The 22,254-nt window shown below is 41.4% G+C and overlaps 1 protein-coding gene across 2 annotated transcripts in view; it reads left to right on the top strand.

Annotated features, from left to right (window-relative positions):
* SF1 (splicing factor 1) overlaps nucleotides 1-16,376 on the top strand; it is an 82,210-nt gene extending 65,834 nt beyond the window's left edge. For both annotated transcript variants that reach the window (XM_089681656.1, XM_089681658.1), the window contains 5 exons: nucleotides 1,077-1,184; nucleotides 7,939-8,131; nucleotides 10,127-10,310; nucleotides 10,386-10,553; nucleotides 10,644-16,376. In XM_089681656.1, coding sequence (XP_089537782.1) covers nucleotides 1,077-1,184; nucleotides 7,939-8,131; nucleotides 10,127-10,310; nucleotides 10,386-10,553; nucleotides 10,644-10,969 — 979 coding nt within the window. In that variant the 3' untranslated portion in view covers nucleotides 10,970-16,376. The remainder of the gene's footprint in view (nucleotides 1-1,076; nucleotides 1,185-7,938; nucleotides 8,132-10,126; nucleotides 10,311-10,385; nucleotides 10,554-10,643) is intronic.
* The last annotated feature ends 5,878 nt before the right edge of the window (nucleotides 16,377-22,254 follow it).

Raw genomic sequence — 22,254 nt, 5'->3', positions numbered from 1 at the left:
TATCCGGCTGTACGGAGGAGCGGTTTGTGGAGGTCCCTTAGGATTGGGTTGTAGTTTATTGATCATTAGCACTTCTGGTGAGTGCATGGTGGTGGAGGACCGTGCACTGTGAATTGAGCACACTAGGAAGATTGGAGATCCTTCTAGAACTTCTTCCTTTTTTGGGATAATTTATGGACTTTGGTTACATTACTGGCACTTTATAAGCACTATTAAATTGTTTATCTGTATTCATTCACATATTCACTTTTGTTTTTATGGACACTTTTTGTTGTGCAATATGTAGATATTTTTAGGGTAACTGTCGCATACATAAATATTTTATATTTTTAAGCGCTGCACTATTTTGTACATTATGTCTGTCGCTCCCTATTTTTAGTGCTTAGCTGCTCCAGCCTCCAAGCGCTGTATAGCCACTGGGCTCCCCTCTGCTTTCATACAGAATGGCCATCAAATACCATATCCCCGGGGGATCAATGCTGTTAATAGTGATGGCTGAGCCTGTGTCCCCACTGCGTCATCATGCTGGTGGTTCTGCATCTTTATCCTCCCCTTTTGTTTTTTTCCTTCGAGAGTTGGGGATAAGTAATTAGTTGCTAGGACATGGGCTGCAGACCGCAATGGAGTGGCGTAGGGGGGAGCGTGACAGACCCAAAGTGTCCTGAGCTGTAATTCATAGGTGGTACAGACTAGAGTGTGGGAGTCCTGGTCTGCGCACTATAGCCACCAGTGACGGATTCTCATCACTGCTGGAGAAAAAAAAAAACTGCAGAGGGATGTGCCAAGGCTGGTGGCTGGAGGAATAGGAGACATAACAGCCACCAGCCTTATAAACCGGAAACCACTGGGAATTAGGTTTTATTTGAAATGAATAAGCTGTTTCAGAGCAATTACTAAATTAACAAGAAGATGGATGCTCCAAGTTCTGCTTTAACAAATCAAATGTACTGTGTCTGAGGGAGATCTGATTAACCTTGCAAGATCTGTATGTGCACAGATACCATATATGCATAAGGCCATAAGTTCACATTTCAAATTTCTAGGTCTCCAGTTGATAACAGCCATTAATTTTACAGGATATTGCGGCCCTGGCAAAGTACTGAAACACGTACCATTACTAACACCACCCTGTGCACAAAGTGTGGAGGAGCTGGCCATATTGCCTCTGACTGCAAGTTTACAAGGTAAGTTCAGGGACAAGTAGGGACAGTTGGAAAAAAAAAAGGCATGCACAGTTGTAATATAAAAAAGTGTGTGAATGTGTGAAATAAATACACGCACGCACGCGCGCTTAATGGCCTCTTAGTCCGTAGGGTTCAATATTAGGTTGGCCCACCCTTTGCAGCTATAACAGCTTCAGCTCTTCTGGGAAGGCTGTCCACAAGATTTAGGAGTGCCTGAGAATGTTTGACCACTCCTCCAAAAGCGCATTTTGTGAGGTCAGGCACTTGTCGGTTGAGAGAGCCTGGCTCGCACTCGCTGCTCTAATTCATCCCAAAGGTGTTCTATCCGGTTGAGATCAGGACTTTGTGCAGGTCAGTCAAGTTCGCTCATCCATGTCCTTATGGACCTTGCTTTGCGCACTGGTGCACAGTCGTGTTGGAACAGGAAGGGGCCATCCCCAAAATGTTCCCACAATGTTGGGAGCATGAAATTGTTCAGAATTGCTTGGTATGCAGACGCCTTAAGAGTTCCCTTCATTGAAAGTAAGGGGCTAAGCCCAAACCCTGAAAAGCAACCCCACACCATAATCCCCCCCTCCACCAAACTTTGCACTTGGCACAGTGCAGTCAGGCAAGTACCGCTCTGACAACTGCCAAACGCAGACACGTACATTGGATTGCCAGACAGAGAATGTGATTCATCACTCCACAACACGTCTCCACCGCTGTAGAGTCCAGTGGTGGCGTGCTTTACACCACTGCATCTGACTCTTTGCCTTGCACTTGGTGATTGAAGGCTCGGCAATGGAAACCCATTCCATGTAGCTCACTACGCACTGTTGTGCTAACCTGAAGGCCACAGGAGGTTTGGAGGTCTGTAGCTATTGACACTGCAGACAGTTCATGACTTCTGCTCACTGTGCGCGGAAGCATGCACTGACCACGCTCTGTCATTTTTCGTGCCTGAGTTTCTGTTCCCAGTTGCTTTCCACAGTATTTCTCAATGGCTGCAGGAATGCAGATAAGAGAAATGAATGCTTTTACAGCCTTTATGTAAAAGCAATCGGTGTAAAAAAAGGAAGAAAAAAAATCATCCCCCGCAAGTAGTACAGTGTCACTATGGTGACACTGTACTGCTAGGGTGACAGTATGTTTTAAGAAATGTATAAAAAAAATCAAATATAAACATTTTTGAAAAATTTATAATTTTTTTGGTTATAAACTAAATACATTTAGGTCAAGATTTATGAAGAGATTTTATTTGCAAAATTTTATAAAACTTTTTTCAAAATTTTGACATTCATTATTATTATACAGTATATAGCGCCAAAGGGTTTGCTCAGCGCTGTACAATAGCAAGGGGGACAGAACATGAGACAAGACAGTAACAATACAATACACAAGGGTTTCGAGGGCCCTGCTCTTTCGAGCTTACAATCTAGGAGGGAGGGGAAAGTGGTACAGGAGGAAATGGCTGTAGGGGATGGAGTGGTGGGAGGAGTGGAGGTGGTCAGTTGTTAGGTGACCTAGCAAAAAAAATAGCAAAAATTAAAAATTCCAGTGGTGAATAAATACCACCAAAATAAAGTTTTTATCGGTCTCAAAAAAATTACACATATGGGTACAGTGTTGCATGACCATAATTGTCATTCAAAGTGTGATAGCACTGAAAGCTGAAAATTTCTTCTGGACTGGAAGAAGGTGAAAGTGTCCGGACTTGAAGTGGTTAAAAAAAAAACAAAAAAAAAAAAACACTGCAAAAATGGACAAAATGTGAACCACGCCTTAGCTGTTTTTGGCTGTTCCTCACTCAGTTTTTAGCCTCCCAAAACAGCTGTTTCAGTTAATGACTGTTTCAAACTACATATGAAATTGATCATTAGCCCTTGTTATAACTGGTTAATCATACACCTGACTCTAATCTACAAAATTCCTGATTTTTTGCAAGGTTATGAATTGATGCTAGTTTGAAGCCAAAGGGTAGTCACACCAAATATTGATTTGGTTTAGAATTTTCTTCTGTTCACTCACTTTGCATTTTGTAAATTGACAAAAGTAAGCAATTAAAATATATTGTTGAAAGCATTTCGCACGTGTGTGTGTGTGTGTGTGTGTGTGCGTGTAATATAAATATATATATATATATATATATATATATATATATATATATATATATATATATATATATATATATATATATATAATATCTCGATCTTTGAAGACTAAACAGCAGCTGAACAGTTGTTTGGTCCTAGGTCTTTGAAAGAGTAGCAGTATACGCATGTGACTTGTCACTCCACTGGATGTTTAACATTTCTTGGCCCTGGGTGTAGTTCTTTAATCCCTTCCCACCACCAGTTTTATTTTACAACAATGCCTATTTATTAAATGTCTTCCCTGAGTCTACCAGCGGACCAGCTTGCTGTCACATACTTGGTCCCTACTAGCAGTTAGGAAGCAATCACTCTTTCCCTGTCATGTGGTTACTTATGTCTTTGTGATTGCATACAAGATAAAGAATTCATTAAGGAAATGGTTTCAGCTAGTATTGGTCACTGCAGCCTGTAGATGTCAGTTTTAGTCCTGCTCACAGGGGATCAATATGCACTCCACACCAGAACGCGTTATGGTGTCTGCACATCCGAGTGCCTGAGCCACCTGCCCCTTGAAATTTTCCACATGTCATGTTACAACCAAAAATGTACATGTATTCTATTGGGATTTTATGTGATAGACCGGTACAAAGTAGCACATAATTGTGGAGTGGAAGGAAACCTGATAAATGGTTTTCAAATTTTTTTACAAATAGATATTTGAAAAGTGTATTTAGCCCCCTTTACTCTGATACCCCTAACTAAAATCTAGTGGAACCATTTTGCCTTTAGAAGTCACCTACTTGTAAATAGAGTCCACCTATGTGTAATTTAATCTTGGTATAAATACAGCTCTTCTGTGAAGCTCTCAGCGTTTGTTCACAAATTGTTCTCTAGCAAACCTCTATCATGAAGGCCAAGGAACACCAGGCAAGTCAGAGATAAAGTTTTGGACATGTTTAAAGCAGGGTTAGGTTATTTAAAAAAAAAAAAAAAAAAAATCTGTGTTTGAATTTCTCACATAGCACTGTTCAATTCAATATCCCAAAGTGGAAAGAGTATGGCACAACTGCAGACTTACCAAGACATGGCCATCCACCTAAACTGACAGGCCAGGCAAGGAGAGCATTAATCGGGGAAGCAGCCAAAAGGCCTATGGTAACTCTTGAGCTGCAGAGATCCACAGCTCAGGTGGGAGAATCTGTCCACAGGACAACTATTAGTCGTGCACTCCACAATTCTGGCCTTTATGAAAGAGTGGCAAGAAGAAAGTCATTGCTGAAAGAGAGCCATAAGAAGTCCCATTTGCCGTTTGCGAAAAGCCATAGAGAGGACACAGCAAACATGGAAGAAGGTGCTCTAGTCAGATAAGACCAAAATTGAACTTTTTGGCCTAAAAGCAAAACCTCTGTGTGGCGGGAAAACGAACACTGCACTTCACTCTGAACGCACCATCCCCACCGTGAAATGTGGTGGCAGCATAATGTTGTGGAGATGCTTCTCTTCAGCAGGACAGGGAAGCTGGTCAGAGTTGATTTGAAGATGGAATGAATCAAATACAAGGCAATCTTGGAAGAAAACCTGTTAGTCTGCAAAAGACTTGAGACTGGGGCTTACGTTCACCTTCCAGCAGGACAAAGGCCCTAAACATACAGCCAGAGCTACAGTGGAATGGTGTTTAGATCAAAGCATATTCATGTGTTAGAATGGCCCAGTCAAAATCCAGACCTAAATCCAAATGAGAATTTGTACAAGACTTGAAAATTGCTGTTCAGATGCTCTCCACCCAATCTGACAGAGCTTGAGCTATTTTGCAAAGAATGGGCAAAAATTTCACTCTAGGGGACTCCCTTTGATAATGTGCAAGCGCACGAAACGCGTTAGGGAGGTGCCTTCTACCCTGTGACGTCACACCGCATGGCCCCTATGGACGGCTGGTGGCCATTTTGGAATTCCCCGTTACCAGCTGCTTACTACTACATGTGAGAGTAGTACATTCAAATATTTGTCTATTTTACCCCTGTGGATAATAAAGTACTACACTATCAGACTTTTCTGTTTTGGCTCGTTACTTCCGAGCCCCCCCCCCCCCCCCCCCCTCTTTCAAGACTTATTGGGATGATCTGGTGGCCACATCATGATTGGTTAAACTCCCCCTGGTGGTGAGACTTACACGTCCCCTGGTACCTGGAGACCCTGAGGTTGCGATGTTTGCCCAGCTGACGCAGGCCAGATGACCATTCTCTGTGATCCAGTTTCAATAGCCGGATAACCAGGAGTTGGTTAACACTCAAATGCGCATTACCATTGCGCTTTCTGGTTAGTGCAATCTACATTCATCTCTGTGGGAGGAATATGGTCACAGAAGTCACTTATTTTGTCACCATCTTGCCTTGAAATTTTGTATTATGCACCGCAAGAACACTTTGGTTGGAGATATTTATTCACCATTATTACTATTCCTGGACTTTTAGACATTTTTAAGATCTATTTCATTATTAAGTGGTGTTCACAATACCATTTATTATATGCACCGTATGATTATATGCATGTATTATTGAATTTATTAGCGCTGCATGTTCGTTTGATATATTTACTTTGGAGGCTCTTGGTGTTCGTCTTTCATGCTAGTCGCTTTTAGGGTTTTTTATCCAGCGCTCGTATCTTTTCTGTTTTTACATTTACTTTCTTGGTTGTCACATGACAAAATGTGGAAAATTTCAAGGGGTATGAATACTTCTTCAAGGCACTGTATTACCATTTGATTCAGATTTAGGGCCTTCACAGTCTTCTGAAGAACTGGTGTTTCAGCAAGTCCGACATAACTCCGTTTTACAAGAGGTTCTTGATCCTCTTATTGATGTATCTTATTGTTTTCTCTTGAAACTAGGATAGGCTGTTCAGGCATTAGATCCCATAGAGCTGTGGCTTCCATAACTCTCCCTATTACATTCTGTTCATTTAAACCTTTTTGTGAGGACTGGAAACAACCTGTGGAGTCATAGTTTCCTCCTGACAATGTGACCGCTTTTTCCAGTTGATAAAAAATTTGGGTTGTCTTTGCCTACTGTAGACACTCAAGGCATTCACCTTAATGAATGTGCGTACCACGAAATAGGTTGATTATTTTCTGGTTTGAGCTTTCAGTTTTCTATGTTGAAAACCAATAAAATGTATGAAAAAAACCTGAAGTATAAACCATTGCTTAGCAACTTGTTACACCCAAAGTCCTAGTTAACATGGAGTGTACTAAAGTACAGTTGTGCTCAAACATTTGCATACCCTGGCAGAAATTGTGAAATTTTGGCATTGATATTGAAAATGTCTGATCGTGCCAAAAAATGCTATTATTTTGAAGGATGATGATCATATGAAGCAATTTATTATCAAATTGTTGTTTTGGCTCCTTTTTAAATCATAACAGAAATCACCCAAGTGGCCATGATCAAAAGTTTACATACCCTGGAATGTTTGGCCTTGGTACAGACACAGAAGGTGAAACACACGGGATAAAATGCCAATTAGAGGTTAATGTCCCCCATATGTGGCTTTCTAAATTGCAGTTAGTGTCAGTGTATAAATAGTCATTGAGTTTGTTAGCTCTTACGTGGAAGCAATGACTAGGCTAGATACTGAGCCATGGGAATCAGAAAAGAACTGTCAAAAGTCCTGCGTAACAAGGTAATGGACCTTTATAAAGATGGAAAAGGACATAAGATGTCCAAAGCCTTGAAAATGCCAATCAGTAATGTTAAATCACGTGGAAATCTCTCGGGGATCTCTTGATGCCAAGGTCAGGTAGACCAAGAAAGATTTCAGCCACAACTGCCAGAAGAATTATTCGGTTTACAAAGAAAAACCCACAGGGAACCTCCAAAAGAACTACAGTCTCATCTGGAAAAAGATGGTGTGGTTGTTTTTAAGGAGTACAATATGGTGATACTTGAACAAAAATTAGCTGTTTGGTCGAGGTGCCAGAAGCTTTTACTGCACCAGTGCCACAGTATTACCTTGTTACACAGGACTTTTGACCGTTATTTTCTGATCCTGATGGCTCAGTATCTAGCCTAGCCAGTGCTTCCACGGGAGGGCTAACAAACTCATTGACTATACACTGACACAAATTGCAATTTAAAAAGCCATAGATGTGGGACATTAACCTCTAATTGGCATTTTAATACGTGTGTCACCTTGTGTGTCTGTACCAAGGCCAAGCATTCCAGTGTATATAAACTTTTGATCATGGCCATTTGGGTGATTTCTGTTATGATTCAACTATTTGATAATAAATTGCTTCATATGATCATCTTTCAATGAAAGAGCATTTTTGGCATGATCGGTCATAATTTCAATATCTATGCCAAAACTGTGTTTACCCACACTAGGATGCACAGGCATTTCATGCATCCTCTTGCAGGCAGTCCTATTGATATCAGTCAATGGCACGGACACTCACTGCTTTCAATCTATCCACGTGGGTGTACTAGTGCATTCCTGTGGTAAACACTGCCCTCCACAGGTGCGCACAGCACAGGTTTAGTTTGCTTCCAGGGTACCTGTACAATTAGGAGGTACATTTGTGTGTTTTTTTTTTTTTTTTTTTTTTTTTTTTTTCCTGTGTCAACATGGATTTGAATTGCATGTAGAAAGTTCTTTCCCCCATAACTGTTGCTTATTTGTAGTGTTCAGGTACGACCTGGGGAACCTCAGTCAGCCCAGGATAAAGCAAGGATGGATAAAGAATACCTTTCCCTCATGGCAGAACTGGGTGAAGCCCCAGTGCCCTCCTCTATAGGAGCCACAACTACTCCTTCCCACAATCCTGTTCAAGGAGCCCCAAGGCCAACTAATATGGCAGGAAGTCAACCACCTCTGGTATACCATTTTAATTTAAACTTCATCATGTTAGACCATTTAATTAATGTATAACATTGGGTTTATTCTGACTTCAACTGTTGTATTAGTGACTTATTCCTTGCTGAGACCTCTATGCTTGGCCTGTATAACCGAATACAGTAGCTGTGGACAGTCTTTTATCAGATGGCTGAACTCAAACATCTGTTTTACCTCATCCACGGATCTTTATTGCAATGCAACAAGGTACATCAGACAATAAGATATAGCAGATAAATTAAAGGATGGTATTTCCAGGTCAAAACATGTTAATGTGTCCCTGCATGCGAGCAGATTACATGAGGCCTAGAGACAAGCGACCACATTCATCCCAAGAAGACATGGTGAAAAAGGAAGAGGAATTGCTTCATTAACTAGTGGCAGGGCACAGGATGAAAGAGTGAAATGGAAGGTGCAATAACCAAAATGTCCACTAGATTACAGTATATTAAAAATGTCCACTAGATTACAGTATATTAACTAGAACTACGCATTGCATTATATTACACAAGTGTAACAGCACAAGGTTATTGTAACATATCAATTAGGTAATATTTTGAAATATTTCTGTTCAACAAAATAGTAATTTGAGAGAAAAATAAAATGGATTCCCAGGTGTCAAATAGGTACACATTCATGTATAACAACATTATGATTTTAGTTCCTAACTCATAAAGTGTACACTAGCTTTTAAAACATTCCAGTAACACCACATATAGCAAAATACATTGCTAAGCACAGATATGTTGTGAATTTTTTTAGACTGTAGTTACAGTAAAAATCTTTTGTTGGGACACAGCTTCCTCCTTTGTCGGTTACTTCCATTTTTTTTATATTGACTGCTTCAGCTATGCAATGATGGTTGTAGGTTGAATTATAGTTGTTTAGGCCTAGTGTCTAATCCTCTTGTAAGCAGTTTCTGAATAAAAAACACTGTTCCTCAATGGACTTAAATAAAGGCACTTTACTGTGCACAAAAGTTTTGGATTATTTGGAGGAGCTCAAATTTATTTAGGCATCTGTGCCCCCTCTTGAAATGCTTAAAAATTGCCCAGCACACTTTCTGCCTCAGAGTATTTCCACTTGCTTATGGTTTGGACAAACTGCATATGTAAAAATATAAACCTAAAAATGTTGCCATCACATTCTCTAAAAGGCCCACAGCTTGTTACCATTACAAAAAACTTATAGTTCTGAGTCAAATGTATTTTTTGAATGGAATATTCTTTAACCCCTTGATGCCAACGTCAAAGAAATAAGCGGCCTCACAGAATTGGGCTTTTTTCCATGGGACTGCATTTTGCTCCCAGCACGAAGACCGGGGTGGCACTGAGAGCCCAAGGTCCCATTCTAACAATCGTGATCCGGGACTCCCGATTCCGGGTCACATGATCGCTGTGATAGCCTCTGATTGCTTATCACAGTGATCCGTCACTGTGAAGCCTGCCCCCCTTGTTTTTGTTTTTTTTTTTCTCTGAATGAAGGAGAGTGATACATTGTATCTCCTTGCAGAGAGAAAAAAAATCTGTAAAAAATAAAAATTAAAGGGGAAAAAAAAAACCTAGATCAAGGTTTGATCTAGTTCAGTGCCAGGGTTTGGGTCAAAGGTCAGTTTTTTTTTGTTTTTAAATTGATATCAGTGTCTGTGTTTTTTTAGGTGAAAAAAAACAAAATGCGCACTATTGGTTCTGGTATTGCTGCAATCGTCAAGAGCTGGATATTTTATTTTTGGTTCTTTGTTGGTAGGTTATGGTAGTAACAAGAAACACAAAGCTAAATTAAACAAAATATTTTTTACGATTTTGGAGATATCCTTTACCATCAAATGAAAGCCCAATTTGTCGTGAGAAAAAAAGCTATTCACCTGGATGTACAAAGTATTTGTGGTGATATGTACAGTTTTACTAACACATGTCAAAGTTATAAAATTTTACTCAGATTTTAAGATTTGAATTTACCCTTTGTTTCCGTACACAGAGTCGTCCTCCCTGGATGACCACAGATAGGCCGTTTCCAGCTTTGCATGGTGCACCTCACTCTTTCCCTGCCCCTATAGGAGGGGCAGGAAATGGTCCACCCATCCAGCCTAATCCTACTGCTCCTCATCCTCACTGGATGCAGCCACATCCTGGAGCCCATCCACCTGGTCCACATCCCATGGGTAGGATTTTGAATAGTTGAAACCTGTTCTCTTTGATTATATCAGCATTACGCTACTTCACTTTCCCAATTGCAGGTCTGTTGCATTCTCACCCCATGGGCCTAATGCCACCGCCTCCACCTCCACCGCCTACTGGGCCAGCACCTCCTCCACCACCTCCATCAGCCCCAACTTTGCCACCTTGGCAGCAACAAGCATCTGCTGCTCCTCCACAACCAACAGCACCTCTTCCTTGGCAGCAAAGTGAGTATGAACTTTTAAATTTGCTTTTTGAAATCTTAGCTGCCTGTGTAACTTTGCCCACCCAACAACTGCTTTCTTTTTTCATTTCAGCATCACAAACCACAAATTCTGCCTCTGCTTCCCTTCCTCCGTGGCAGCAGCAGGGAGGAGCTAACGCGTCAACAGGCACAAGTATCCAGACGAGTGCTTCCTTGGTGCCACCTCCTCCGGGTGTTCAGCCTCCACTTCCACCTAGTGCTCCACCACCCCCACCTCCACCACCTCCAGGAACATCTGGCCTTTTGTATGCCCCACCACCACCTCCTCCACCTCCAATAGATCCTTCTAACTTTGTAACAATGATGGGTATGGGTGTTCCAGGTATACCTCCATTTTCTATGCCCCCTGCTCCTCCGCCACCACCTCCCCAAAACTAAGTCTGACATTTTGTTAAATTCTTGACCAAGCAGACCTTTGCTTTTCTTCAGAACATATCTTTCCACAGAGGATAAATTTCCTCTCAGGGTTTATAAAGTTGTCAAAATACCCTTTAGTTTACTACAAAGCAATTGCTTGTTCTGTATTTTCTGGCTTATGATTTTCTGGCTTGTGATTTCACATGCTTAACTGGCATTTGGGAATTAGACCTCTTTCTTGAACTACTCAAATGCATCCTTGTGTCTTGGTCTTATTAAATTGCATTTCTTAAAATTACAATAAGTCACTAATCTAGTGTAAAGTTAATTTTGATTTGGGATGTTATCGCAACTTCTAGAAAGGCAGTCCTCTATTACTACTTGCCAATGGGATCATCTGTGTACTACCTTATATTGTCTTTCTGTGGAAACCCTTACAATTTCCATCAATTGTGTGGTGTGTTTTTTTTTTTTTTTTTTTTTGTCATACAGTATGTCACACAGGCTCTCTAATCATAATGACTGGGTTTTCATACAGCTACCTTCAGATAGCTGGACACTAGCAAAAAAAACTGAGGTTGAGTGGAAGGGGGTTATGTAGGCGATATCACGCAGTTTTGCCAGTGTCTTTAGGTGATGGTCCTGTTACCTCTTCTGAGAGCTGCTTACCTTTCACCAAGCTGATTCTTTATCCAGATTCCTTCTTCACTATAGCCACTGCAGCTTCTGGGTACTTTTAGTTCCCTCAGTCTTTTTAGACTGGGTCCTGCCAAATGGGAGAAGCTGGACCAGCCTTTAATGTTTGATATGCAGTGGATTATGCTATAGGTGCTCCCCTTCGCACGTATTTTAATCAATTTAGCTGCAGCTGTCTTTGGCCTTGGTCTGCCAATGCTCTGTCCTTTAGGGTTCTTGTGCGGGTTTGCCCATAATGGAAGTTAAAGCTAGGTTAAGGTAATTGATATGACTACAGCAGGAAGTAGAGGAAGAAAGCCTCTTAAACATTCATGCTCATGGTGCCCCTTCCAAAGTTTTCCCCCTTGAGGTATTTGGTGGCCACTAGCCACCTTTCTGATGGCTGTCCCTGGGAGCTTCAGGTTTCCTTTATATTTGGTGCCATTTTACTTACTGTAATTGCGTACATATGCCAGCACTATTGCACCTGTGCAACCTTGGTGTGTTGCTTGCCTCTTCTAATTGGTGTACTGCAGCTGTGCGCCCTGCCTCTTCCATTTTCAGAGTGCAACTTTGGACTGACTCGCATCCCCTTCCTGGTAGCAGAGCATAGCCGTTACTGCACAGCTCACCTACAAGTGCTTGACATAAAGGCATTCCCCTCAGTTTCCACAGCTGTGGAGGTCATGAATACCCCTCTCGGGATATCTCACAAGTATGGCAGGCACAAGCACAATGAAAGGGTCAGATGGACTTGCTAGCTCTAAGTGGGGTTGATAGATTAACTCGGGGCATTAGTACTCTGTTCCAGAGAAGAATCTGCCACGCTGAGAGATTTAATGCACATAATTTTTGGCCTCATTGAGATGCAAGAGAAGAGTTCACATCCATGTCACTTCTACCTCCCCTCCTGATTTGGTCTTATATTTCGCCCTTGAGCCAGATGCATTACCTGGCAAGCTCCTTCTGAGAAATTTGTATTGGGATGGCATGCCTGTAGCAGAGTTCCCAGACAAGCTTGATACTATAGCTACCTTTTGATGCTCTGCATTCCTAATTGGCAATAGATCAGCTCACCACAGGCTATCCAGCATATTAGGTCCTTTACATTTCCTAAATGAGCTAAGACTTTCATGATCCACTGGCTGGTAGAGCCTGTCCTGTATGGGGACTGGCCTTGCCTGGACAAGATTTTAATCTGCTGAAATGCTTTAATAGTATCCTGGTTTTCCTACAAAATCGAGCAGTTTCTTTGATAGGATAATCCTGTGTTCAAGGCCCTTTGGACAAAAGGTTGAGGAGCTTTCCAAAATGCTCTTTGGCAGGCCCCACAGCCTGTTTTTGCTACTATGCAGTCCCAACTGACAGTTGCTGTTTGGACTAAGCACGTGGTACATGTTGTACCCTAAATGCCAAAGTCAGACCTTCCACATATGGCTTTATCTCTTCTACCTGAACAGTTTGGCAGATACACTTCATCAAATCTCTCTATCAACAAGCTTGTGATCTTTTGGTTTAAATGCTGGTCATATTAGCTCCCATGCAAGAAGCTCCTTTAGTGGCTATCCTTTGAAGGCGTATGCCTTATTGGTCCTGTTACAGATAAACACATCAACAAGCTTACAAGGGAGTAAGTGCTCTTATCCCCCAGAGAAGAGGGCCCATGTCTGTACCAATAAGACTTATGAGGCTAGTAAAGTTTCCTTTTTGTCCTGTTTTCCAATGTCAAATCTGGTAAGTACATATTTGCAACAAAAGATGTCCAGCGTCATTTTCAAGGACTACAAACCAGAATTTACACTGCTTTCCTCCCCTTCATGGTGTCCGTTTATCTCCTTCCTCATCACAAGAGGGTGGATTTTGCTGTCCAGCAGCTCTTTTCTCAGTGGGTCATTACTCGGTAATAACAGGAGCATTAAAGTTTCCACGCAAGCCTTTTGTTTTTTTTTTTTTTGTTTTTTTTTTTACAATTCGAAATCTAATGGAAGTAAACTCATTCTGAAGACCCGACTTGTTTATAAGGTTTGCGCGAGAACACTGCCAGGTCTGCATTTGCTTCCCTCCTGTTGCATTTTCTGGCCTCAGTAAACCTCAAGGATGCTTTGTCTTTCCACCTCATCAGCACTGTTTGTGCTTTACCATAGCCTGATCAGTATTGACAATATTTCGCCTCTCCTGTTGGCACAGTTCGTGGCCCTGTGTGGTTTTCACAAATGCTTTCCCTGGTTTTGCCTCTGCTCTAGGCTCAGGGGATTCATGTGTGGTATCTGGACAGTCTCTTGTTAAGACTGTTCTTACTGCCCATTTGCCAACAGCAAAAATCGGCAGAGCTCTGGTTGAATCCTCAATCTGAAGTCATCACTAGACCTATTTCACAGATTGGAGTACCTGGCCCTTTCATTAGACTCAGCCCTGTCCGGGAACTTCCTGCCTTGAGACAAACTTGTGTCCCCCCACACTCATGTCTGGCTCCCACTTGCTATCTGCATGAGCTCCATGGGTCTAATTGTTGCCTCTTTGAAAGCTATGCCATCTTCCCAGTTTCACTCCAGACTGTTGAAGCTCAACATTCTGGCAGTGTGAGACAGTTTTGGTATTTTCTATAAGTCTGCCCAAGAATGGTCTAGCATGGTGGATTTCCTACCCAGTGCTGCAGTCAGGGAAGCCCTATACTCTAAAGACTTTCAATAGTTTCGTAACAAACTGGGGCACAGTCCTGTAGATGGGCCTGATCATCGGTGAAACCCTGCTTCTCAACATTCTAAAGCTTGGTGACTTAGTTGTCCCTCAGGGCAGATCCCCTCAAATTGCAAGGGCTCCAGTGAGAATCTAGTCCAACCATCAAGGAGGTACCAGAATATGCATTTCACAAAGGTGGGCAGGACTGCATTAGCAGCAGAAATGGGCTTTCCATTTTGAGGCATTTCTATACTTTTTTACACTAGGTAGGGACACCAGTTTTGGATCTTCTGTTCTCCCCATCCAACAGACAACGGGACTGCTTTTTTTGCCAGGCTCAGGGATCTTTAGGCTGTTGTAGAGCATGCTCATGTGAATCAATGGGATAAGTTCGACATTTATGCTTTTTTGCCCATTAAGATTCTTCATAGTCTTCTCTGCAGGATTGAGAGAGGAGAGCATTCCAGTTCTTGTTGCACCGAATTGTCCCAGACAGATGTGATTGGGCATTACTTCTGGCAGACTCTGGCCATTCCAGATTTCCAGTTCCAAGGGCCAGTGTGTCACCCTGTTTGCTGGCTTTAGTGGCATGGCTGTGGAAGCCATGGTCCTGAGACTTGTTTTTCCCTTTTCTTCTTGAAGGCTTGGAAATCGACTTTTCAAATCTACTATCACATCTGGAAGGCCTATCTTGCTTGGTGGGAGATGAAGTTTTAATTTTAGAAAGTATCTGTTGAGCATATTCTGTCCTTCCTACTGTTTTTGGTCTGGATTAGCACCAGTCTTTATTACTATCTATACACAAATCTCCATCTTGCCTGTTCTGTTCCAGAGACGTGGGCGTGCACTGCCTAGTTAAGGCCTCTGGTCATTGTGTCGCACACCCCATACCCTTTGCCCTCTGTCTCATCTTGGGACTTTATCCATAATATGTAAAAGCATAGCTTCTGAAAAGAAAAGATTACTCATTGTCTGACCTTACCCTAGAAACAGCCTTTCTTATTGCTATCTGTGCAGAAGGTCTGATTTAGCAGCATTATCCTGTAGCGAGTAGTTTGTTGCACAAGGTTGTCCCGAGGCATAAAGCCTCCTGCATGTGGTCTTGTTCCACAAGGTCAATGTCCTGGTTATGTCCTGTTCTGAGACATCCAAAATATTTGTCTTGCTGCAGTGAATGTTGTGAGTTTACATCTCAACTGCTGACATTGACTTTTCCCTGCTTCTCACTCTGATAACTTGTCTGATTCATTTAGCAGTGATTAAAGTCCTGTAGTTTGCATGGTTCTTCCCTCCTGTTAAAACACTCTACACGATCTGTTGGTGCTTTGTGAGCTTTTCAGCAGCCGGCATTTTTCTCAAATGTGCAAGGCCACTTCCTGGGCATCTGTTCACATGCTTGTTTGTTCCAGTTGGATGTTCAGGCCTCCCCTGGTGCTACAAGCTGCTCTTTGAAACTGTTGAGCCTTTCTTTTGGGCCTTTTATCATTGTTTGCTGTCACACAGACCCAGTCAATTTAGGACCTGTGTCCTATACTGTGTGAGGAATTTTTTATTTACCAGTAAAATGCATTTCTTGGAGTACATTGTAAGATTCTGGTCCCTTTCTTCTATTATGGTCTCCCTTTTTGCTTTCTACAAAATTGAGGTTAGCAGGGAGTGGGAGGGGTTAAATAGGATGTCCATGCAGCATTTTTTGCCAGCTTCCAGTCACCTTAAATTTGCTGCATAGATTAAAGCCTGTGTCCTGTACTTTACTGGTAAGTCAAATATCCTATATATTTTGTAAAATTTACCTTTCTCTTACAGCTACTTCGTTTTTACCTTCCAAATTCAGCTAATTTAATTTTAGTAGACCCCTATAATACCTGGCTTTTCTGTTACATGACAATAATATTGGATACTTTGCATTATTGTGTCCTATTTATTGTTACTTGTGAAAGGAATGAGTGACCTAAGTCTGAAGGGCAGCAGCTAAAACATTTTGGCTAAAGGACCTGATATTTAGAACCTTACTGTTGCTTTTTAACTGTAATCTGTTTAAAAAAACTTACATTAAAATGTTTGGTTTTTTTAATCCACTTGTCAAGTTTTTTTCTTCAACATTTTTCCCAAATTTCGAAATATTAAGGTTATATGTACACATCATGGGAAAGACAATGGGAGTTTGAAGACCTAAGTGCATGGCTATAGACCTGGTTTCTAGAGCATTGGGCTGTCATTTCATTGGCCAACAACCTATATGCTAAAAAACCTTTGCACCTAAATGGAAAGGTGTCTGTTGAGAGTGCTGTGTCTAGTGGCAAGAAGTTACTTTCTACTCCAGTTTCAGTAAGTTCCCCCATAGTATGTCATCTTCAAAAAAAAAAAAAAAAAAAAAGCCTGCCTGCTCACTCTTTTAATCTTACAGGACACATGCTGAGTACTTTATAGCCACTGGGTTATAGGCTCTTTCTTTCAAATGATTGGACACTGGTAAAGCTTTTGAGAACTTGCCCTGTGGGAGTACCTTACTGAGTCATTTATTTTTTTTTTTAGCTAGCGTCATAAGGTGATGGACCTCTACTCCCTTTATTGAGAAATCATCAGCTCTTCACTGTCTTCGTTCAGCAGTAGAAGCAGTTAATCTGAATTGGTGTAACTGCAGTAAACCTTGGGAGCTGTACTTATACCCCACACCATGTGGACAGCCTGTAATGTTGCTCCGGGCACTGGATCTTGCATGAGTGCTCCTCAGTATTTTGTGTAACGTGTGTAGTTAGGTGCAGATTATTATACAGATTTAGGACTTGATTTATTTCATGGGAAGCCAGACCCCTTTAGGTTTGCCCACTGTTGAAGACTGAACCTTATACTTGGGGACCAGTGTCATGGACAGCTAAGATGGGGTCATACTGTATCTGACTATTGCTGTTAAAACAAAAGTGGTGCTTGGAATGTGTTCACTTTACAGTGAATATATTTCAAACTTGGCACGAACTCATACACTCAGAGTTTAGTCTCCGGTGGATAACTAGGCATTGCATCAACTCATTTGTCACATACTTTACTGCCACTTCTACCTAGAACCCTTTAAAAGGTATTCAGGCAATTCCTCCTGCCGTTTAACCAGAAATAGTTTATTATAGAGCTGTCTGTGCCTGAGTTGCTGTGTTTTCTTTCTAGAAACACGTTACTCTATATTTGATGTCCAAATCCATGAGAAAACCACTGTGGGTTACCCTCACCCATAGCTATGGTGGAAATCTAGCAAAAAGGAGCAAATATTCGGGCAAACGTTCACTTTGCCGAAGGCCCGTCACTTCATGGTGACAGGTTTACTTTTTCTGGACAGGACCTGATTTTAACACCAGTCTTGGTATCTGATTCTTGTTAAATTTCAGGCATGCAACAAGTGGCCCACTGCCAAAAGCAGATTTTTCTGCAACTCATGTTCTATTAACTGTCAATTTCATGTTTCCTTAACTGTTAGATTGGAACAAGCCTGACAAACTTGCATAGGTCGCATATAGTTACATAGGTTGGAATTACTTTCCAGTGGTAAGGAAGGATTTCTACAGGTGGTCCACGAAGATTGACTGGATAGTAGCATGGAAGTGTTGAAGAAAGCATCCTTTTTCTATGCTGGCAGGGTATGAAATTTTTTAAATTGGGCGCAAGGAGGCAACCATTGGGCCTACAATGGCGATTCTCAGTGTGGGATTTCTCTTGGATCTTCGTTGTTGAGCATAAATTTTACTTTTTAAAATAAACCATTGGGGCATGTCCAGGATCATATGCCATGTAAAGGGAGAGCTGGAGAACAGATTTGTTGAATTTGATCACCCATCCAAAAGCCTGGAGCAGCTAAATTGGCTTATGTACATTTTCCTGAAAGCCTCAAGGGACATGAATCCCGCAGGACAATCTCCTCTAGATAGCCTGTGACTAGGATGCCCTTAGTTGAGACTGGCAAGCAAGAACGCTAAGACTTTGTGAACACACTGGGAGCAGAGGATTGGCCGAAGGGCAGTGCGACGAAGTGGTTGTCTGCCACTCTAAAGCATACAAATCGCTGATGAGATGGGTATATGGGAGCAAGCAGGCGTCTTAATTGTCCACGTATTCCTTGTCTCAGGCAATTACTGACCTTGCAGATTTTTTTTTTCTTAATTTTGGAATGTGAAGGAATTAGGACTTTAACCACTTGCCATCCTGGGGATTTACCCCCCTTAATGACCAGGCCTCTTTTTGGTACTCGGCACTGCACTATTTCAACTGATAATTGCACAGTCATGCAATGCTGTACCCAAACGAAATTTGCGACCTTTTTTTCACACAAGTAGAGCTTTCTTTCGGTGGTATTTGATCACCTGTGCGCTTTTTATTGGCGCTATAAACAAAAAAAACTTTTGAAGAAAATAAAAAAAACTTTCTCATTTGTCATAAAAAAAAATCCAAAAACTCAAATTTTGTCAAGTTTAGGCCAAAATGTATTCTGCTACATGTTTTTGTTTAAAAAAAAATCCCAATAAGTGTATATTGATTGCTTTGTGTGAAAGTTATAGCATCTACAAACTATGGTATAGATAATGGAATTTACACAGCTTTTACTTTGACTGCCCATCACATTTCTTGGTGTTAAAATACCAATACAGTACAAACACCCCCAAATGACCCCTTTTCAGAAAGTAGACACTCTAAGCTATCTGCTGAGAGGCATATTGAGTCCGTGGAAGATTTTTTTTTTTTTTTTTCCCCACAGGTTTTTGAAAAATTACAAACTTTTTTTTTTGCACAGTTATTTAAATTATATATTTCTCACACAAGCCATGGGTATATGTGGAATTACACCCCAAAATACACTCTGCTACTTGTACAGAGTATGGGGATGCCTAGCCACATACAGGAGCCTGAAATCCAATGACCACTCTGAAAACCTGAAGGTGTGTAACTTCCTCATTTCACTTCCTCATTACCTATCAGTTTCGGACACCCTGAAATGCCAGGATAGTGTCAACATTTTGCTACTGCTCCTGATTATGGGGGTACTGCTCCTGAGTATGGGGGTACCACATGTGACAGACGTTTTGGCAGTCTAGCCAAGTACAGGACCCCAAAAAGAGGTCATTTGAGGGGGTTTGGTTCTATCCTGGCATTTCAGGGCCTCTGAAACTGTGATAGGTAGTAAGAAAGTGTAATGAGGAAATAAAGCCTTTTATAAAAGCCTGAAGGTGCTTATTGGATTTTGGGGTCCTGTACTTGGCTAGACTGCCAAAACGTCTGTCACATGTGGTACCCCCATACTCAGGAGCAGTAGCAAAATGTTTTTTGGGGAGCAATTCCCCATCTACCCATGGCATGTGAGCAAAAATTCATTTAAGTGACAATCTTGTGTAAAAAAAAAAAAAAAAAAAAAAAAAAAAAATCATTTTCCAAAAACTTGTAAAAAAAAAAAGTAATTCTATTGACTCAACATGCCTCTCAGCAAATAGTTTGGGGTGTCTATCTTCCAAAAACGGGTCTTTTTGGTGGGTGGGGGCATTTATGCCCAGGATTAGAAGTTTATGCCACACATCATACACTATTCTAACCACCTGAAGACCAAGCCTTTTTTGACACTTTTTGTTCCCATGAAAAAAATCTGTATTCTTGCTAGGAAATTACTTTGAATCCCCAAACCTATATTTTTTTATAAAGTAGACACCCTAGTGAATAAAATGGTGGGTGCTTCAATTTTTTATGTCTTATTCGTGCAGCGATTTTTCAATTGCAAGTTTTTTGAAACATACACTTTTTTAACTTTTGACCACTAGCCTACAGGGCACTTATACCCCCTTCCTGCCCTGGCCAATTTCCAGCTTTCAGCGTTGTGACACTTTGAATGACAACACTGTACCCATATGAAAGTTTTTTTTTTTTTTTTTTTTTTTTTTTGTGACATAGAGCTTTTTTTTGGTGGTATTTACTCACCTCTGGGTTTTTTATTAAACAAAAACCACTGAAAATTTAGAAAAGTTTTAGTTTTTCTTATACAATTTTGTAAATAAGTGATTTTTCTCCTTCACTGATGTGCTCTGAGGCTGTAGTGATGGGCACTGATAGGCTGCACTGAGGAGCAATTGGTAGGTGGCACTGACGGATACTGACAGGTGGCACTGCTGGGGCTACACTGATCATCAGTGCCCTGATAAGTGCACATGTCCCCTCCGAGGAATTCCGATTACCGGCTCTCCTCTCCTCACGAGCTGTCAGCGTGACAGCTTGTGAGGAGAGAAATGCCGATAACCGGCATTTCCCTGTTTACATGCAATCAGCGGTGATTGGACACAGCTGATCACATGACCGAGCCGACATCTTCGGCTTTTTCCGTGGATCGGTGATCTGTTTCCGAGGCATGCGCCGTGAGAATGGGAGGACATCATATGACGTCCTCCCAGAATGAGAGAACCGCCTTGCATCCATCATTGGACTATATGGTGGGCGGGAGGCGGTTAATGTACAAGAACACAATACATTGGCCAATTATTTGGTAAAATTTAAAATATGATGGAATGCCAAGTAAATAGATACCAAACATGACATGCTTTTAAAACTGCGCATGCCTGTGCATCGGTGGCAAACTGCATACATTTGTAATATCCATAGGCAACGCTCTTAAAAGCCTTTACAGGCTACCATTTTAGATTAAAGGAGGTCTAGTTCTAGAATTACTGCCCTTGATCTGACGCTCGCTGAGATACTGTTTACATACCGGCACAGGGTCACCGCTCATGTACACAGGTGCGTGTGTGTGGGGGGGGGGGGGGGGTTTAATAATTTTCACACTGTCCCTTTAATTTTTTTTTAATCACTTTTAATGCTATCATAGGAAATGCAAATATCCCCTATAACTTCAATGGACATTGTCATGTTCTTCTAAGAAATCTGGGATCTATCAGACTCTAGATATATCCTCCGCCCTTTAATTATCTAATCTCACCAAGATCAGTGTGATCAGATACTTTTCCAATTTACAAATCCTGCGAAACTGAAGTGATGAAATGCTCGTAGGTTCCGATTTCTTAGACTATAGAGATGTTTGGCGTTATTCTGGTCTCCAATCAGCTCTATGGTCAGCTGGCAGAAACACTGGCTGCATTCTCAGGTTCCCCCGATGGCATGGGACTGCCCGAGAAAGCCATGGAAGGCAGCGGAGGAGGGGGGGCATTGTCTCCCACTGCTTGTAAAAGCAATCCTGCAGCTAATTAGCCACTAGGATTGCTTTTACATGAAAGCCGATCACCGGCTGAAAAAAATGATACTAGGATGAAGCCTGCAGCTGTAGGCATCATCCTGGTATAACCATTCAAAGTCCAGTGATGGACCTAGTACATCACTGGTCCTTGTTGGGTATATATAGGTGAAACTCAAAAAATTTGAATATCGTGCAAAACTTAATTTATTTCAGTAATGCAACTTAAAAGGTGAAACTAATACATTGTAATGACTTTTGTGAACTATATCAAAAATATGATTTCATTCCAACAGTGCCCAGCCGTCTGTTAAGGGTTAACCTTCCTTGGTTAGAATTCAAATGACCTTCTAGTGAAATTACACACACACACACACACACTCACACTCACACTCACACTCACACTCACACTCACTCTCACTCCAGAGACAATAGACTATTTGAATATCTACAGTTGGTCCCAAGACAGATAATCCTGAGAGCTTATGTGGTGACTATAAGACTAGCAAAAGTATATATTATCAACAAGCGCTATTGGAGTTGAGGAGATTGCACCTACAAAAAGTTAATTAGAAAGTCAAATACAACGTTGGACTTCCAAACAGTCGCCGCACCTGATCGAATTAACAATAAGTAAGACCATACCTGTAAGTCTGAGAAGATTAAACAAAACCTTGGAGAGAGTGATAAGCCAACAGACTTCTCAAATGAAGGCTACAAGGATAACTGGTTGTTTACCCTA

Source organism: Staurois parvus, unplaced genomic scaffold, assembly GCF_062004578.1.
Source record: "Staurois parvus isolate SC_StPar_1 unplaced genomic scaffold, SC_StPar_1.0 ptg000275l, whole genome shotgun sequence".
Lineage (NCBI taxonomy): Eukaryota > Metazoa > Chordata > Amphibia > Anura > Ranidae > Staurois > Staurois parvus.
The sequence above is the reverse complement of the archived record's forward strand: the minus strand, read 5'-3'. Positions and strand labels throughout refer to the sequence as shown.